We start from the raw sequence: 19175 nt of genomic DNA, 5'->3' as shown, positions 1-19175 counted from the left end.
TCGTATTTTGTTTCCAACATAATGTTTGCAAATTATTCCGCAATAATGTTTATTGCACATTTTTATGTCTTTACTGCGTTCCTGTCTACAAAATGCGTTTACAAAAACATAATTGATGTTCGCTGCACGATCACGCGTGAGTCTAATGCCCCCGTATTTTTAAAACTTTATGTTTAAATCTATTCGTTTTTATCTGGCCGATATGTGATTAATTTTATGTCATCACACAATATGTTCTTGTGATATATTGGAATATATTGGACCTAATGCTAACCTAACCTCGTTGGGGTTTGTTAACATTGTTCATATTTTATTTTCACCTTTTAGGAAATTATGGCTAGCACCGCAAACCGATAAATAAAAATAAATCTATGAATACTCGTATACATAATATTATACCATTTTGTATGACTTGAAGAGGACCGGATTATATGAAGGAGGTAAAACAGATGCCGGTAGCTCATTCCACATACGAGCTTACACAAAAACGAGTCTAAGAAGCGGCCATGTCTCATGAACTCTTCTTCCTCCATTAAAATACCCGCAGAACAGACTCAGCATGCCCACATTGCGTCTGTGCATTAGAGATGGCAATCGGTCTATTAATAATGAATTGGCAATCAGACGGACCGCAGTCCTTTGCTCAGGATCAAGTAAATTTATCAAGTATTCTGGGGCTCCAGCTCAGAGGTGGCTCCAAAATTCAATTGGGCATACTTGAGAATTCTATAGGGTTAGCAGCCGGTTACTATGGAATTAGTATGACTTTAATCTTCAATAAACATTATTTTTAAAAGGATTTTATGTACCTACATCCTGAATGAAAACCACAGATGTATGAAAGATAGTAAATAAATCAGTTAATTAATGGGAAATAAAAATTTGTACTTGCTCATTGCTAAGAAAATGTTACGTAGATGAGTATAGGATTGTTTCATCAGAATATTACAATTAATTTACTAGCGGTTCCTTTCAAATTGAAATTCGAACGGGTCGCAAAAAAAACTTTCTTATACTTTCAGCTGTCATTTGTAGACAAACTTCCTAGATCACAAGGCCGAGACACTCATTCAAATCAACCTCCTAACTTGTATGGGATTTAACAAAAAAAAATTTTTTTTTTTTTTTCTATTTTTTCTTATGTATTAAAACATCTGAAAATGTTTTAGTTAATTTTAAAAAATTAATAAAAATACGTTTTTTGGAGGTTCTCATACAAGTTAGGAGGATGATTTGATTCAGTGTCCCGGCCTTGTGATCTAGGAGGTTTTGTTTGTAGCCACTGGAAATATGGCACTATTTGGGGAATTTCTAAGGGGATTTGTTCATCAGTAGGTTTTAATATCGACGGTAAAATAATTTAAATTTTTTTTAATGTCTACACGGGAACTCGTTTCAGTGAGACGTACAGCAAAAATCATTTTTGATATAAATGATACCAAGACAAATAAAATCAAAAAGTTCTTATTATGTCATACTTGCTGAAGTCCCATCATTAGCATTGCCCGGGCTTTACGCAGCGTTTTTCGAATTCTAATGTAGACACTGACCTTCCTCTTGTTTTGAAGGTCAAGTTTGCAAAATTTCATCAATTTTGGAATAAAACTGAAGTTTTATATAAAAATCTGCTTTTAATTTCTATAATTATCTAACCGTCAGGTTTAATTAACCGAGGCGATTTCACTAATCGATGAAGGTTTATTCTATTTAAATCCTAGCACTGTGCTAGGATATATATACAGTGTATTTTTTTGTTTAAGTTTTCGTTATTTATTATTTTTTTAATGTTATATATATTTTTGGGGCTCAAGCGACTAGCAAACTAGGCACATGCCCCTACTAAATATGTTAAAAAGCTTGCCCTCCGAAGTCCCCCTCTTTTTCCGGGTTTTATGCAGAGTTTTTCGAAATCAGATGAGAACAGTAATAGTGATTTTGATCTTCCTCTTAGTTTTGAAAGTCAAGTGTGCAAAATTTCATCAAGAAATATCAACATTCTGTTTTGGAGTGGGAAAAGGGGATGGGGTGGTTTTTCGATAATAATAATTAATCTCTCGGAATAAAACTCTAGATTTGTATAACATGACACTTTTCTTTATATAAATATGTTGGTGTCCCAGAAGGATCCGAGTCCGCCCAGCACCGCATCCTGCTCGAGGAGTACGAGTCGGAGTCGAAGCGCGACTCGAAGCTGAAGGACATCGCGCTGTCGCTGACGCGGCCCCGCGAGAGGGGCGCCGAGCCCGCGCAGCCGCAGCCCGAGCCGCCCACGCGCGAGGCCGCGCCCGCCGAGACCGCGCTGCACGCGCCCGACGGCAACAGCATGCCTGATAAATACGTAAGTATACTTACTGATATAAAATACTGTTAAATTATTCGTTTTCCTGTTAAAAACGGGACTGTAGGCCTTTAACGAATTCCTAACAATGTATCAGTTAAAAGCGAATGTTCCATGATGACGGCTGAGCACGTTTTTTTACAAATACTGATATTGTCGCATTCCCTCATGATATTTATTAGGAAAAGAACACGTGTTCTTGATATATTCTGAATAACTTATATTTTATCAGGAAATCGGCAAGCTATCACTTTTCTAACAGGATCATTTTTATCCGTGTGTGACTAATTTATGGTTCATATTTTAATTTTCCATTAATTTAGGTAGGTACTATAATTCTTTTGATTGCATTAGCAAAATTCGACTCTCTCATAAATCGACAAAGCACCAGATATTTTTTATGGCGCCTACCATCCAGGGCCCCAGCAAAGAAGGGGTTTTAATTACCCAAACAAAACACAATAGTGCGCAGGCGCAATTTTGTCCTGTTTATACGCCCCCTAATGCTGTGTATACTCACGCAAGCCGAACTGCCGAGCTGAACCACGACTTAGAGGAAAGGAACGCGAGTAAATTTTCGAGTTCCTTGAATCAGAGTACGCAGCACGCACTGAAATTAGTTTCTTTGATAAGATTTTTGAGATTTCCAGCGTGTTTTTCACTGTACATAATAAACCCATGTTATGGGTAACATGGGAGTGTAGTGAGGTGGGCCTCACTAGAAGAATGTCTGTTATGGGACAGTATGTATGTATGATTGACGTGTTTGTTCATGCAGGTCCGCGGCGACCCCGACGGCTGCGTGCGCGGTGCCGCCGCCCGCGTGGAGCTGCCCGCCGAGGGTCTACTGAACATGCGCAAGGGCTGGCTGCTGCGCCAACTGACGGCGGGCGCGACCCCCGCGCGACACTGGTTCGTGCTGCGCGGCGCCGCGCTGCTCTACTACCGCGACCCCAGCGCCGAGGACTGCGGCATCATGGACGGCGTCATCGACCTCAACGGGGTGGCCAACATCTCCGAGTCGCCGCCCGCGAGGACCTTCGGATTTGTCATCAAGGTAACTGACAATCCTCCTCTTTATGCGGACTCGTAGATTACTACAATAATTTTCCGAAGTCCTCACCAAAGCTAATCTAACCTTACCTTACCAAACCTAACCTAACCTGAGACCAACATCAACGATTCCATAATCGACATCTTCGTAATGAAGTCTTCATTATAAGCAATTATCGGTTATCTAATGATTTTTCTTTTGTTTTCAGACATGGGACAATCGCCTGTACACATTGTCTGCTTTGACTGCTGGTATCCGTGCCAACTGGATGTCAGCCATTCGACGAACTGCCGGGCTACCTGATCCATCCGATTGCTCAGAGAAGATGTATCCAGAAAAGCATGTTATTAATATCGATAGACAAGATAGCATCGAGAACTCTGAATCCTTGATTCCTTCGGCACCAATGACACCGATTACTCCGATGACTCCAAGATCGATAATGTTCTCCTCTGATGAAGAGTACAGAACTGCCTCAGAAGGTGGGCGCAGAGACAGTGTGGACTGGGGCGACTCAGTTACTCAACTTCCTCCATCGCCAGTTTTAAGTCGCAACCCCATCTCCCGAGTTAAGGATAAAGTCCGCTCTCGAAATCTTCAACACAGCTCCTCCATACCTTCCTCTCCTCAATCTGATGATACCCCTCCTTCAGATATCGATGAAACAGATAACCTTCAAGAGCGGTCCTTCAGAGAAATATTAGACCCTTATGCGCCCATTGTTATTGATAAAATACGAAAAGACGATATCCTCAAACCAATCAAAACCTCATACATTTCTACCATAGACAAACAAGCTATCGAAATTGAGGACCTCAGAAAGCAGTTGAAGATTGCTCAACATGATGTGAATACGGCAGAAAAGGAGCTAAAACGGTTAAGACAAATTAAAACCGAGTCCGTCCTTCGAGAAAAGAAAATTGATGATCTGTTGGCCACACTACAACACACGGAAGATGAATTAAACAGGAGAACCAAAGAAGCTGAAAACTTAGAAGCTCTTAAGAAAATGTACAATGAAGATAAAAGTCAATGGGAAAGTAAGCTTACAGAAACTGAAGCATTTTTCAGAGAGTCAACCGAGCACTGTGAATTATTAAACAGGCAGTTGGAACATGGCCAACAAGCTATAGAACAACTGCAAGCTGAACTTTCACAACTAAACGACAGGCTCATTAGAGGAGCGGAGGAAAATGAGGTTTTGTTCATGAAGCTTAGAGATATGGAAGGAAGAGGTAGTAGTCTTTCCATCATCCGAAAAGGTAGAAGTGTGGAGTCATTGAGCGAGTTAGCCAATATTGATTTAGACCAAGAACTTGAATCAATGGACAAGGATAGAGTCATCGAAGAGTATGAAGAACTACGATGCAGGTTTGAGAAGGCCATTCAGGAAATCAGAGCCATGAAGAGAGAATTGAGGGAGTCTCATAATTTGTATGATGAATTGGAACTTACAAATCATAGCCTACAAAGAGATATTGAATTAAGAGAAGAAAATAACCAGTCACAAATATCCATGATGGCTGCTAGGATACAAGATTTAACTCAGAAATTGTCTTCATCAGATAAACAAGTGAGAGCTCTCAAACATAAACTTCAGAAATCTGAATCCAGAGATAAGAGAAGAAGTTTATCATTGAAAGGAAAAGATTCATTTTCGATTGGCAAAGAAGTTGAAGAGAAGTTATCAGAATTAGAAAATAAAATAAATATTTTGGAAGGTGGTAATATTGCCTCAAGCGCAACACCAGTGATCCAACCTCCTTCTAAACCTCCATCTCCTACGAAAGAAAAATCCCCATCTGCTGAGAAGGAACGTGACAGCAAGTCTCTGAAAAGACTTTCTGCAAGATTGAGAAGAAAATCATTGGACAGCGCGACCAGCTCTGAACCAATGAAAATGTTGATTCGTCTTAGTTCTTTGGAAACAAAAGTAGGCAATGCTCTTGAAGGCAAACGAGATTACACAGTATCATGCGAGTCATTGAACCATATAGCCAATGACATCCCCAGTGCTGATAGCTCAGAAAGTCACACCACCCCAAACAGGCACTTATTGGACAGGCTACAGAGTCTTGAGAATGTAGTCATCTCATCGAGGAATAAGGTTAATGAATGTATTTGTCAAGTTAGCGCTATCAGATCATCTCGAAACCGCCGTTCTCCTTCACCAATTTTAGATAAAAGTTACAGCATGAAAACAATAGAACGTTGCCTCACCGATGTCAGCAAAAAGCTACAAGATTGTACAGATAAATGTGTCTTACCCTTTGAAAGCATTTACGAAGGCAGTGATATTAATAACTCCATTATAAATGTTGTGCATCAACTGGAATTGCAATTGAGGACGAAGCTTCAAGATATAAACAAAAAGAAATGCACTTTGCTGAAATCTGGAGAGCTAAATCAACGAAGGAATCTAGAGTTTCTTGCTGAAAAACTGGCATATGAAGCAGTCTTAATTAGCAGAATTAATGATGCTGTTACGGACATTAACGGAGAAGGTTTATTTAAAAGATTGGTTAAATCGGAAGTGGAAGAAACTAGTCAATTGGTCGCATCACTTCAATCGAAATTAAACGGTTCTCAAATAAAACGCCAAACCTTATGTAAAACCTCAATGGACTACTTAGCCAAGATTCTATCTAGAAAAATTAATATAGTGAATAATGGCACACTGGACAAATGCATTAATCAGTCGCAAAATACAATACAAAATAAAGAATTAGAAATGCTGAAAGCCTTACAAAAAGATATAACGATTTCAGTCAATCAATACAAATCAGAAAAGATGATAGAACTTACCAAAGCATTATTAATAGAAGCTCTCAATTGTCAGCCTGAAAGTGGAATGAACTTTGATCAGCAAAGAACAAACTTAGAAAATATAAGAATTCAAGAAGCCTGGAATAAAGCCCAAGATATTGTCAACAATGAACTAATCAACTCTGAAATTTCTCATGTAATGACGCGCTGCGCTCAGTATTATGCAACGCAGTTGAACGCGGAGAAGACGGCGAGATTTACTTTGGTAGCGAGCCAGCAGGCTGCTCTGGAGAGGTGGTTCCAAGTTGCCCATGAACAGCTTTCTATTGAAATGAAATCAGCCATTGCAGATATAACTAGTCATTATCAGGAGTGCCTGACGAGTGTTAGATTAAGGTCGCCAATTACTGAAGACAGACCCGGTGTTGACAGTCGCCAATTGTTGTATCAACTGGCTGATGTTATCGCTCACAAAGTTCTAATCGATGCTAAAATTTATGTTTGCTCCGGTGGCTACGACAGCAACTCTCCGTTGGAACCCAGCCAAAGTATATTTTCTAATCCAGTGCAAGAAGAAAGTGGAATATGGAATAAATTAACCGAATCAGATAACATCGTCGCCTCTCTTGATTCCGATCCAACGCAAGAAGCTGAATTTATTTATCTGTTCCAACACTTTTCCAACGAATGCAGAGCCCTTTTCTCAGACGAATACGCAGAAAATAAGGAAGATTTAACAAAAATCCGAGATGCCTTGAGACAAGTGGAGATGGTAGTAAAGCGCCTGCATCTTCAAATCAACGATGATTCTGAAAACAAGGAAAATATTAACCGAGAATCTGAAAACAATTCACAAGTTCAAGGTGTTTTGGATCTATGCGAATCGTTGAAAAAGAGTGTAGAGGCGTTGTCTAGTCATATTCCCTGTCAACATTGTCTGCGCTTGCAAAATGCTATTAGCAGGTAAATATATAATGTTAATTTTGTAATCTAAAACCCTCTTTATTCAAATATCCCAAAGTATCTTATATTAACATTCCATTAAACTAATTTCAGGTTACGATCAGAGCATGAGGAGACCCTGGCCATTCTGAAGACGGAGCAGGACAAAGCGGCGGAGAGCAAGAGGAGCCTAGAGCTGGTTCGGGGCAGAGCAAGGACAGCTGAGGAGCTGGTGAGCAGTCTGCAACAGCAACACAAGTCGGCTCAGCGGAGGGCGCAGAGGAGTGAAGCGGAGGCACAGCAACTCAAGCAGCAGGTTACTATTCTCCAGATTATTTCTTTCTTCTTCTTTATGTGCCGTATCAGGTCCCCCCGACGTTGGCGATCACTCTTGAAAATGTCTCTTTGTCTTGCGCTGCCCGGAATAGCTCCTCCACACTTCTAATGCCGGTCCACTCTCGTATGTTTCGCAGCCAAGACATTTGTCTCCTACCAGGCCCTCTGCGACCCTCTATCTTGCCTTTCAAAATTAACTGGAGCAAGTGATACTTCTCCCCTCGAAGTACATGACCCAGATATGAAATTTTCCTGATTTTTATTAATCTAAGCAGTTCTCTCTCTGCTCTAGCCCGCCTGAGAATTTCTGTGTTGGTGATCATGTCGGTCCATGGTACTTTGAGTATTCTCCGGTGAAGCCACATTTCAAAAGCCTCTAACCTGTTCATGGTATTTACTTTCAAGGTCCATGTTTCACATCCATACAACAAGACCGACCACACATAACATTTTAGCATTCTCTGCCTTAGTTTCTTTCTAGGAGTGCCCAAAGAATATTTTTATGGCTAGTTACGCTTGGTACAACTAGGAATGCAATTATTGTATATAATTTATGATTTGGTACATCGTCTTGTCAAAATATTTACTCCTCGGACCCAACTTTAAAGTACATAGATGCTTTCCTCAACCATGGTAATAAAAATTATTAATTACACTGGTCGACATTTATTTTTTTAAGTGCAGTCCCTTAAGCATAGCCAATTTTTTTATATGTATTTAGTATCCATAAACACAAAATGAAACAAAAAAAAATTTTATAGGTCAGGGTTTTTTATTATTTAACAATGTTTTTTTGCATAATTCTTCCATAGTATGACGGGTACTTACTTAACAAAATTTCAAAACTAATTCAATTTAATTTTTTTTGCTCCTGATTTGCGCTTGTGAGTATCTTGAGAGTCTCTCTGCAGGGTCCAGCAATAGTCTGCTAGCATAGATGGACTCCACTTTCCTTGGTATCACTTTTCCATAGCCGCAATGTCCTGGTGAAATCGTTCGCCGTGCTCGTCACTGACATCTCCCTTATTTTCGGGGAAAAAATTTAAATGAGAGTGAAGGAAGTGTATTTTTAGTGACATGTTACATCCCATATTTTATAGGCCATGAGCATTTCAGACACAATGCTGATATAGTCTTCACTTTCATGACTTCCAAGAAAGTTCTCGACAACATTCTTGAAGGCTGACCAAGCGGCTAGCTCGACTGTTCTCAACAATGTTATAAAATTCGGATCAGTCAAGATCTCCCTTATTTGTGGTCCCACGAATATTCCTTCTTTAATTTTTGCGTCGCTGATCTTAGGAAACTTTTTCTTTAAGTAAATCATGCCATTTCCATCCTTAGACAAGCCTTTAAAAAAAATTCATCAAACCCAATTTGATGTGTAAGGGTGAAAGTAATATATCTTTAGATTTTACTAAGGGAGCATGTTGAACATTCTTCGTGCCAGGTTCAAGGTGCTTTCTAGTAGGTCAGTCCTTGGTCTTTCCTGTCAGAAAACAACAATACTTTGTGTATCCCGCTTGCAGTCCAAGTAGGAGCACTATTACTTTTAGATCACCACATATTTTCCATTCGTATTTTACATATTTAATTTTTGTTAACAGCAGCTTCATGTTGTCATAGTTCTCTTTCATGTTTGTGATATTCAAATGACATTCGAGCCTAGTGTTGCCATATTATAAAAAAAATCAATGATAACTCACGAATAAATATGAATTAATACACATTTTAGTAAAACTAAAAACCCATAAAAACCTGAAGTGATAGAAAAAAACTAATCACATATCTGAAATCAGCGTAAAATTTCCTGTCAGATTTGGCTACTTTCGTTAAAGGGACAAAAAATGTGTTGACCAGTGTTATTACCAAATCGGGAGGCGGGTTTGGGTTCCGCCGCCCCGGGAACCATTTATTGGATAACCAACACCTCTGCCATAGATCACCTCAAGTGGTTTGCTACGTTTGCTGATTTAGCAGGTGTGCCCAAGTCAATCAGGTGAGGTGTGTTCAGGACGTGCCTGCCCACCAGCTGCATGGCGTGCCAAATCTAGAGAGGCTGCTTTGGGGAGTCCCTTTGACCTCTCCAAGTGGTAAATCTGATGAACCTACTAAAGCTTGGAATTATTGATAGCCTAGTGGAAAAGACTTTTTTCTTTAATATGAAATGAAATGCCAATAATGTTATATAATTAGGTATATTATGATGTAAATCTTATAAAGTTTGTTTTCCTTTCAGATAAGCGACCACCAATCGGAATGCCAGCACCTCAAGGTGCAGCACGAGCAGGAGCAGCATCAGCTGAAGGAGCGCGCCCGTCGGCTGGAGCGCCGCCTCGGCACCCTGGACTCGGAGTACTCCCAGCAGCTGGAGCAGCTGCGCTCCGCCTACCACAAGTCCATCAACGCCGACCTGCAGGGTGACTCCATCCGCCAGCGCTACCAGGCCGAGATTGAGCAGCTGCGTGTGCTGTGTGAGAAGGGGCTACTGGCCATGGAGAGCTCGCACCGGAGGATCATTCAGGAGTTGGAAGACAAGCACCGCGCCGAAAGGGAACAGTTAAAGTTAGTTTTATTGTCAATGTCTTATTATTAATCTGTTATTTTCAAAGGCTTCAGCATTTCATTTTGAGAACATGGTTAGCTTTGCTGATAAAACAGTCGGCTGAACTGACCTGCTCTTTGGTATTGCAGTTAGTCTTGTTCTGGGTCCAGCGATTGTGGGTTGAATACTCAGGAAAGTGAAATTACAATTCATTTTATGGGTCGGTGTAGTACGCAAATTTATTTATTTATTCAATTCAATTTGTACATTATTTTAATAATATTAATCATGGGTCTGAGACGTTATAATTGTACCGTTTAAACAATGTATTGTGCCAAAAACCTTGTAAGTGCGTTATCGGACATGAAAAACATATTGATCTTTTGTTCAACTGCATTTAGGAGGTACATATGTGGCTCTCGCCACAGGTGAGTTCATGAACAAATTGGGGAAAATTGGCGCCACTAAGAGCTCTGTTATAACATTTCTTCTGTTACATGTGTTATTTATGAGAAGAAGGGAGATGTTTTTGGCGCAATTAACAATATTCCTTTAATAAATGAGATAGCTAGGTACTTCTCATTATTTGCCTATTTTCGTATAAAAGGCTTATTTTTAATGGTTAGTATTTTAACATGTATATAAAGGGTATTTTCTTATTCCAGAGTGGAAAAGGAGCAAGCACTGGCAGAGGAGACGCAAGCCACCCTGGCAGCACTGGACGCCATGCGCAAGGCACATGAGAGCGACGTGCACCGAGAGGTCAGCAAGTTCAAGCGGGACTTTGCTTCCCGCAGCCAGCAAGGTGGCGACGTCCAGCTGCACTCGAGGCATCAGTAAGTTTATGACATGTGCTCACTTTCTTCTCTATGTTCTTGTCTATGTTGACACGTTTTTCTGTAATATGTTTTTAATTGAGTGTTCCGAAATAAACAATATTACAGATATCCATATTTATTTTAAACACTTATGCAATCTACAAAAAAAATCTATTTACATATTTTTTATATGCTGCACATCTCACACTCATCTTTTGTCTATAATGAAACAATAATAATGCATTTTTATTATTTAATTCATTAAATTCAACATACTTAGAAAGTATAATCGAAGCATTCATGGCACCTAGTCATTGCTAAAATGGACAAATGCGTTTCTTCTTTATTGCTTTTAGTGGGGTCCTAAAACAAATTTTATCCTGTTTTATTGTATGCAGTTCAAATAATGTATTCCATTGTTGCGAAGATCATTCCAACCGTAGACTTGCTTTAACCTCTTGTACAGAGCAAAACAATATTATCTAGGTCAGTGGTTCCCAATTATTGGTACGCAAACCCCCATGGGTACTTGTAGGGGTACGCACACATACTGTACGGACACTGTACGGACTGTTTGGACAATTTGGCAACAAGAGGTATGTGAGTTTGGGCTCTTTCTCAAAGGGGTACTCAGGAAAACTAATTGGGAACCACTGATCTAGTTAGTTCTTCTTGAGTCAACTCATTTCCTTTACACCTTCCTTCTGGATTCCTTTAAAACTTGTGCAATTAAAACCTAAGTGGACAGTTTTGTGTGTGTTAGGGAGGAACTGGAGGAGATCAAGCAGGAAATCCTCTCGCTGTCGGAGAAGTACTCTTCCAAGTGCGTGGAGTCGGCTGCCCTCGAGGAAAAGCTGTGCAACGTGACGCAGCAACTCACTCAGGCACAGCAACACATCATGCAGCTCGACGCCAGGTTCTAAATTTATACTACTGATTATTTGGTATATGATTTACCATTACATAATTTACTTTTCAGTTCATAACTCCCGTAAGCGCACATCCTATAAGTCTATTATTATATCTCCAGTTTTTCAAAAAGAGTTCACCTGGGTTGTCATTGAGTGTTTAACAATGCCTCCTGGTTCCAAAACAATATGGCTCTTCCATTGTATAACTCTCTTCCTATCAAAATGGAACAGTGACAGAAAGGGTTAAGGAAAGCCAAATGATGTTGATTCGTACTGTCTGCAAATTCCTTTTTTGTAGGAAAATAACAATTTAAAGTTATTGATTTTTAAAATAATGATTGTTGATAATTTGTTTTCAGAAACAAGCAACTGCGTGCCCATCTCATGTCTGAAATGAACGAGATGAGCAATTCAGAGATTGTGAACGGAATGAGGGACAGTTCCTCTCCAGTAAGTTAACCACTCCAACTTTAATAACCATTCATTCTTATTTTCTAAAACAAATAATGCCTTTAGTTGTTTCATTTACTTTTTCTAATTTTTTCAATTTGGTGATAGTGCATGCACTAAGGGCGCTGAACGCATTTTTTATTTTTAATATACCTATTTATAATGTCCAGAGAATATTTATTTGATGGAAAACTTTTTCTTGCCATAAACTTTTAGTTACTTTATTCACAATAGTTTGTCTTCTAATTAGTTTATTAAAACTTACTTTAAAAACTGAATTCAATATTATCCGATTTTACAATCAGTACTTAAATATTCGCACTTCTCTAAGATCAACCTAAGAGCTATTTACGATGTTTCTCTCAGATTCACAAACCAAATTTTTTTAACAAATTCAGTTTCATCACGATTAATCATTATTTAATAACTGTCTGGTTTGAGATCATCAATACATTTTAACAGCATGTCAATCTGAGGGAATCATCATTGATTTTTAATTCATCTCATGTTGATAAATGGAGCTTGGTATTATTGTACTAATAGCATGGGCAGGGTACGACTGGACTTTCTACTCCCAGCACACCTTTATGGGACCACCTTAGACATCTGGCAACTGTCTGGCAAAATGCCATCGCCACAGGTAAGATAATCATCACTTCATTTGTACGTAACTGAAGGCCCAGTTACAGAATTCACGTGTGACGATGTCATCAAATGGCCGTTCAGCGCCATTTTCTTTATTTTGACAGTTGAAAGGTTTCCGTTAAATGCTGACAACTATCACATTGTTAGGTTAACGATGTGTTGTTTTGGAGAATTTGAACAATTTATCACATTTTTTCAAGTTCTGTTTTTAATTCAGTTCTGTCAAGCAACTAGCCTATAATGATATAATACAGAACTTGAAGAGGACTTTCACAGAACCCGAAATAAAACGTTGAAATTTGATGAATTGTTCAAATTCTCCGAAACAACCCGTCCTAACCTTTACAATTTGATAGGGAGCTGAAATGCACCTAGATTCGGCGATTATCAAATAACCTTTCAACCGTCAAATATGGCGCTGAATGGCCATTTGACGACTTTGTCACATGTGAATTTCTGCAAAACAACTGGACGTTAGACTTGCTAAAAAACATCTTAGCTTCAATGCTCTCTTTGAACTAAATAAATTTTATAACCATACATAATTTTTTGCATTTTTAAGTAGGTGCTTTAGGTGTGTATTTTCTTGTGTTACATACCTGCTACCTTAATCTTTTAAGTAGACTTGGGGTTGCTTCAGTATTCACTTATACCCTTTATTTCAAACCGGTGGATTTTGAGGACACTTCAAATTATTATAATATTTGGTTTACGGGATAAGCTTTTTTTAGTCAAATGAAGTATGCAGACTATTTAGATATATATAGACTATGTTGATTTGAAATTCAAGACTAAATTTTGAGAAAATTACGCTGCTTTTATTGTCATCCAAAATTTTTTTACCATTACATAATCTATAATGAACCAAAGTTTATTGAATCGATGTTTTAATCTGAAGGATTTAGAATCATTATCGATTGGATCCATACAAGTAGCTATATTTTATTATTGCAATGGACTTTTTGTCGTATTTCATTTTAGCCTTATAACCTAATAATATTATTTTGCAGTTAAATCTTTGTACATAGTTTCAACTGTTCATGAAACATGATAATAATATTTATATAGTCAATCTTTAGATTGATTCGCTAATTATCTATGATTTATCATGTGAGATACTTTTGACTGAGTTATTTTATTGCAATATTTTATGTTATTGTTTTATGTTTAAAAAAATTCTTAAGTTACGTTATTACTAATAGATTTAAAGTATACTTGAAAGGTTTATATGAAAATTCTTCAATTTCATTAATAACCATTTCAGAAGGCAACAAAACTCAATCAGTTGACACTGGAGCCCGCAAAGTCGGTGGTGCGCAAAACCAAAATACAGTTTGCAAAGACAGAAAGTACAAGGAACCTTCGGCTGTCACCAGTACAGGTTAATATCACTTCGTTCATTTGCTTTCCTTTCTTCATTTCATTTGAATGACTACCATCATGTAACTAATCCCTTGCTCATCAATCTCTCATGTGTTTTTATTTATTTAAAAAATGCATTTTTACACAATTTTAAGGTACCATCTATTATTACTTGTTTCATACTTACCACTCCCCCAGCTTTAAAAAAAGAACAACGTTGAAATGTAAAAGGCCGATATCAGAAGCAAAATACTTGAACAGTACATTTAACCCCTCAGGCCTCTGGCATTCGGATCATTATATTTCTAAGAGGCTGTCAGAAGGTCGGAGAATTTATGTGTATTTCCGCTTTGCAATAAAATCTAAATAAATTTAATATTTCTGAATACATCTTAAAACTACAAACTGTTTTTGAAAGGTGATGAAATAAGCTGACAAATTTTATTGCTAGAAAAAAAAACATAAATTTATAAATGTAAAATCTTTGAAGACAAACATAAAAAAGTTTTAAAAATGGCTCACCTTACGTTTTTTCGTCCATACACTGTAAAATAAGTAAATAATATTACGGATAACGAAAAAAAAAACATTTTTTTAGACAAATGTTAAAACATTTTTGTCACCCCACTTTTTGTCATTTCACATGAAAATAATTTATGTAAAATTCATAATTTTTTCTCAAATTGTGGTCGGAACCTTTGGTTTCATGGAGGTGCACATTTTAATTCTTATATTGTTCTTGCTTGCTTTAATTTTGGAATGCTATTGTTATTTTGAAAATCTCACTTTTGATAATTTATTATCACTTATATTCATTTTGCGATTGTTAACCCGATTTATCCTCTATTTGACACTTTTTCTATCATCAAAGACAGATTCCGCAATGTTTGGTCAGAGTATTGGCATATTACTAGTCAATCCAAGGGAGCCTGCTATGTCTCAATTACAAAGGACTATCCCATCAAAACCGTGGTTTCAACAATTCCCCCATTTCTCCAAAAAATAAATTTCCTCACTTATTCGAATGAAGATTGGACAATGTTTTGTTCCTTCTCACCTTTTTAAAATTTAAGTGTTTGACTCCTCAGCAGAGATGTGCTTTATTTCAAATAAATCCATTTCAAATGGAAATGCAAAATGGGTATTTTCCATTTTGCATTTTAAATGCTTTTCTAAAAACCATTTTGCATTTTAAATGCTTTTCTCAATGCATTTTCCATTTTAAATGCTTTTTTGCAACATTCTTCCTGCTATCTCTACTCATCTTTTTTTCATAAGCCCCAAATATCAGTCGGTCCTCAACCTCGCTATGAGAGATAATTTACATTTGTCAAGTTGCTCCCTTGTAGGAGCCCTGGCAATTGAGTGATACCATTACAAAAAATACTACTTCAAATACTGAACATGGGGCCATGACGCTGTAATATTAAATGTTAGATAGTAGTTTCTATGTTTTTACGTTGGCAACATTAGTCCCGCGCAAAATTTTTGTGGTTTCATAATCTGTAGTCGTGGTGTTTTTGGATTTACCATCATGTGATATGTTTGTTCTACATTGATGTCCATTATTGAATGACAAAATTGTTTAAAAATTCTATAATTATTTTAATTGTTTGACCTGAGAAACCATTTTGCATTTTTTCAATGCATTTTGAAAATAGGTATTTTGCATTTTGCATTTGAAATGCTTTTCTAAAAACCATTTTGCATTTTGCATTTTCAAATGGAAAAGTTTTGACCCATTTCTATTTTGCATTTCAAATGGTTTTGGGTACCCATTTTGCACATCTCTGCTCCTCAGATTATACATTCTGTGGTCTAGAAGAGGGAAAATTATGTCACACATTTTTTGGTTGTGTATCCTCTATTATCTTCTCTTCTATCAAGCCTTATCTAAAATTGCCTCCCCTCCATTCAACATCTCATCTCTTCTAAGTCTGAATTCGACTCCAATCTCCATATAATTTAAAAATTGCCAATTTAAACAAAATTAATATATAAATTCACCTTCCCTCTCTCCATAATTTGAAATGATGGCCTAGAACACCCTTGAAGGGTGAAAGCCATAAACATTAAAAAAAAACCTGATTTATTATACATAATTATATTATTATATAGCCATTTATCAACAAAGCAGTTTTCCATTTTCTGGTAAGGGCATTATCTAGAATTCTTGTCAATACCCACTTACTTTTTAATAACATTAACATGTAGAAGGTTTAGGGAATGGGTGGCAGAGGTAAAGGGAAATAACTGCCTGTTTAGTTGGATATTACAAAATTTAAAAAAATTCTGCACTTACTGATAAAAATGATTTCACCAAAAACATTGTAATACATATTCCAGGATATTCACGATTCCAATTAATATTATTATTTATATGACTGCAAAATAATTTGGAACATTACACCTGTGTTGGCTGTAGAATTTTTTTGCTTCCAATGGCAATAGCATTGATAATAAAAACATGGGAGATGGGCCATCCATTATTGGTAAGAAAGTACCCTCCACAAAGCATCTGCACCACAGACATATGAATATATAGACTAGAAATTAAAGGTGAGGGGTAAAATCAACTGTTGAAGAACAAAGGGGGTAAAGCTGACTGTGATTCGTCAATAAATCAATCTGACAGTATATAGGCATCTCGCATTATAATATCACCATTTAGTTCTTAAGTAAAATCTGCTTTTGAATGAATAGACATTTTTACATGGGAGCGAAAATTACTCGCCACGTTATGAACAAATTTGCGAAGTCCAAATTCGGCAAAAAAAAATTTCTTCTATTTTCAGAGTCGAATATTTTGTTTACGTATTTAGTTAAGACACTTTTATAAGTGTTCATAATTTACTTCCCAGTAACAACGATGCGCACACTTGAGAATCGCTACATTCGACCAATGTTGGCTCGATGTGATAGTATATGTTTCTACAACTGATTCATATTATACGACGTGAATAAGCTTAAAATGATGCTTACATATGGAATGTAATACGACAATTTATTGGGTTTATTCTCTTTTTCACATCTATTTTTACAAGTTTTCATATCACAAGCCACTATTTTGCCGTGTTATTTCATAAAATGCCTCGACCATAGCTCGACGCTAGTTCGAACAAGAATGATGACGTCACATTCTCAAGATTCACGGGAAGCCATACCCGAGCCCAGCCGGCTCCAATGGAACCGGTATAGGGAGTGGGGAATAATACGCTTTTAATCACTTAGGACAGGTCTACTAATATTCATATGTCTATGATCTGCACAAATGACAGGACCCGAGGGATTTTATTTTCCTCAGGGCCTGCTGTGTGCAGTTAATGTAATATTTATTTTTTAAATATTTCCCTTTACATGTGTGGCAAGTGCAATGGTTAAAAATGTATTTATTTATCTTGAATTTGAATGAATGTTTGTTTTATTCCAGAACTGAGCGGGTTCCCACCGCGTGTATCGCGCTGCTCGGTGTCATCGAGGCGTGCCTCCAACTCTCCCCTGGTGGGGATAGTTGCAGAGCGCAAGAAACGCTTCGAACTGTGAACTGCCGCACTCACTTACTATCCCTTTCCCTTATCAAACCAAGCTTTAGATACTTCCTAGAACAAATGCTCGAGTGATCTAATCAACCATTAAATCGGCTTGCCCAACATAAAGAACTTTAATAATATGTATTACATACCACCAAATTTGTTACTTAACAGAAGTTAAGTTTAAAGTTTGATAGCTATGTAACAGATTTTACTAAAAAAATTTATTGATTATCAAGTTTATTATGAAAAACTAGGAAAAAAACTGCCTTTAAGTTCTCTGTTTTTTTTTTGTTTGTAAAAGTAGTGTTATGGAGGGCACATCGAAATAATGTAACTTATTGAATGTTTTCTTTAAAATCGAAATGTCTAAAAGTCATTAGTTTCTTTTAGTGATTATAACGTTTAAAGTGTGTTGATGTGGTGTTTGTTTTATATAAATTCTTTTGAAAAAGAATAAGGTTTTGTGGATTGTAATTTTGATATGTTATTCATTACGAGTGGATTTGGAGTTATGTTTGAATACCTTGTTACCAAATAATACCGCCTTTATAGAGTATGTTATATTTAAATTAGGTTTAGGAAACAGTGACCAGTTTGAAGTGTATCGGGTTGAAGCTCTCTTACAACTTGAATCAGCTGATGTAACTGTACCATAATCGGTTTAGGGCATTATTTATTGCACATTTGTTCTATTTTCACCCCACCCACCTGATTTTTTGATAATATAAAGTTAAGGTTAAACTGTAAATGTTTTATTAAAAATAATAACTTACGATATTGTTGTAAGGTCACTTTAAAATATTTCTACACATGTTTACAAATTATCATATATGAATTTATTGGTTAGGTATCATATTATCGAAAAGTCTTAAATTTCATCCTCCTCTTGCTTTGTGTATATTTCTTTTTAAAATATTTAGTTTAAATTGTTCATTATGTAGAGTTCATGAGTTTTGAAAATATTAATTATATCAACCTTATAGTCACCTTGTTATGTATAGTTAATTCACATTGTTACATTTCAATTTATTAATAATATTGTAACTAACTTTATTTTAAAGTTATTTAATGTTTTCGTTTTCATTATAGTTTATGTAGATACGAGTTTGCTTATATTTGTTTGTGTTTTAACAAATGTGTGTCCTACACTAAACTTCTATTATTCATCAATATTTACTGAAGACCTGTTATTGGAGGAAAAAGAAACCAGTTTGATAATATTATTTAAAGTATATTCTTTGGCATTTCAAAAATGTTACTTTATCTAAATACTCACCTCACGTGATTTGCTTGTATAATATTTACACACACCAGCAGAACGGTAAATCCATCATATTTATAATAAAGGCAATACATATTAAAAATAAAAAGATGTTTTATTTATTGAATTGTAATTGTAAATAATAAAAAAAACAAAATATTGGTTTAGAGCCATCTGTTGCCAGATTTACTTAACTTTAAAATGGTAAACCTTA

The 19175-nt window shown here is 36.7% G+C and overlaps 1 protein-coding gene across 4 annotated transcripts in view; it reads left to right on the top strand.

Moving 5' to 3' along the window:
* The window catches only part of osp (myosin phosphatase Rho interacting protein outspread), a 394176-nt gene extending 375133 nt beyond the window's left edge, over positions 1-19043 (top strand). Inside the window, exons 8-18 of one of the 4 annotated variants that reach the window (XM_089634040.1) lie at positions 2121-2338; positions 3117-3395; positions 3601-7121; positions 7215-7416; positions 9676-10001; positions 10647-10817; positions 11563-11715; positions 12070-12160; positions 12704-12800; positions 14070-14186; positions 17598-19043. In XM_089634040.1, coding sequence (XP_089490166.1) covers positions 2121-2338; positions 3117-3395; positions 3601-7121; positions 7215-7416; positions 9676-10001; positions 10647-10817; positions 11563-11715; positions 12070-12160; positions 12704-12800; positions 14070-14186; positions 17598-17710 — 5288 coding nt within the window. In that variant the 3' untranslated portion in view covers positions 17711-19043. Of the gene's footprint in view, positions 1-2120; positions 2339-3116; positions 3396-3600; positions 7122-7214; positions 7417-9675; positions 10002-10646; positions 10818-11547; positions 11716-12069; positions 12161-12703; positions 12801-14069; positions 14187-17597 lie in introns of all 4 variants that reach the window. The other 3 variants (XM_089634039.1, XM_089634041.1, XM_089634042.1) reach the window with 3 other exon arrangements.
* The last annotated feature ends 132 nt before the right edge of the window (positions 19044-19175 follow it).

Source organism: Hesperophylax consimilis, chromosome 8 (genome assembly GCF_061612785.1).
Source record: "Hesperophylax consimilis isolate HC1 chromosome 8, BYU_Hcon_1.0, whole genome shotgun sequence".
NCBI lineage: Eukaryota > Metazoa > Arthropoda > Insecta > Trichoptera > Limnephilidae > Hesperophylax > Hesperophylax consimilis.
Note: the sequence above shows the minus strand (reverse complement) of the source record. Positions and strands in the feature narration are given on the sequence as shown.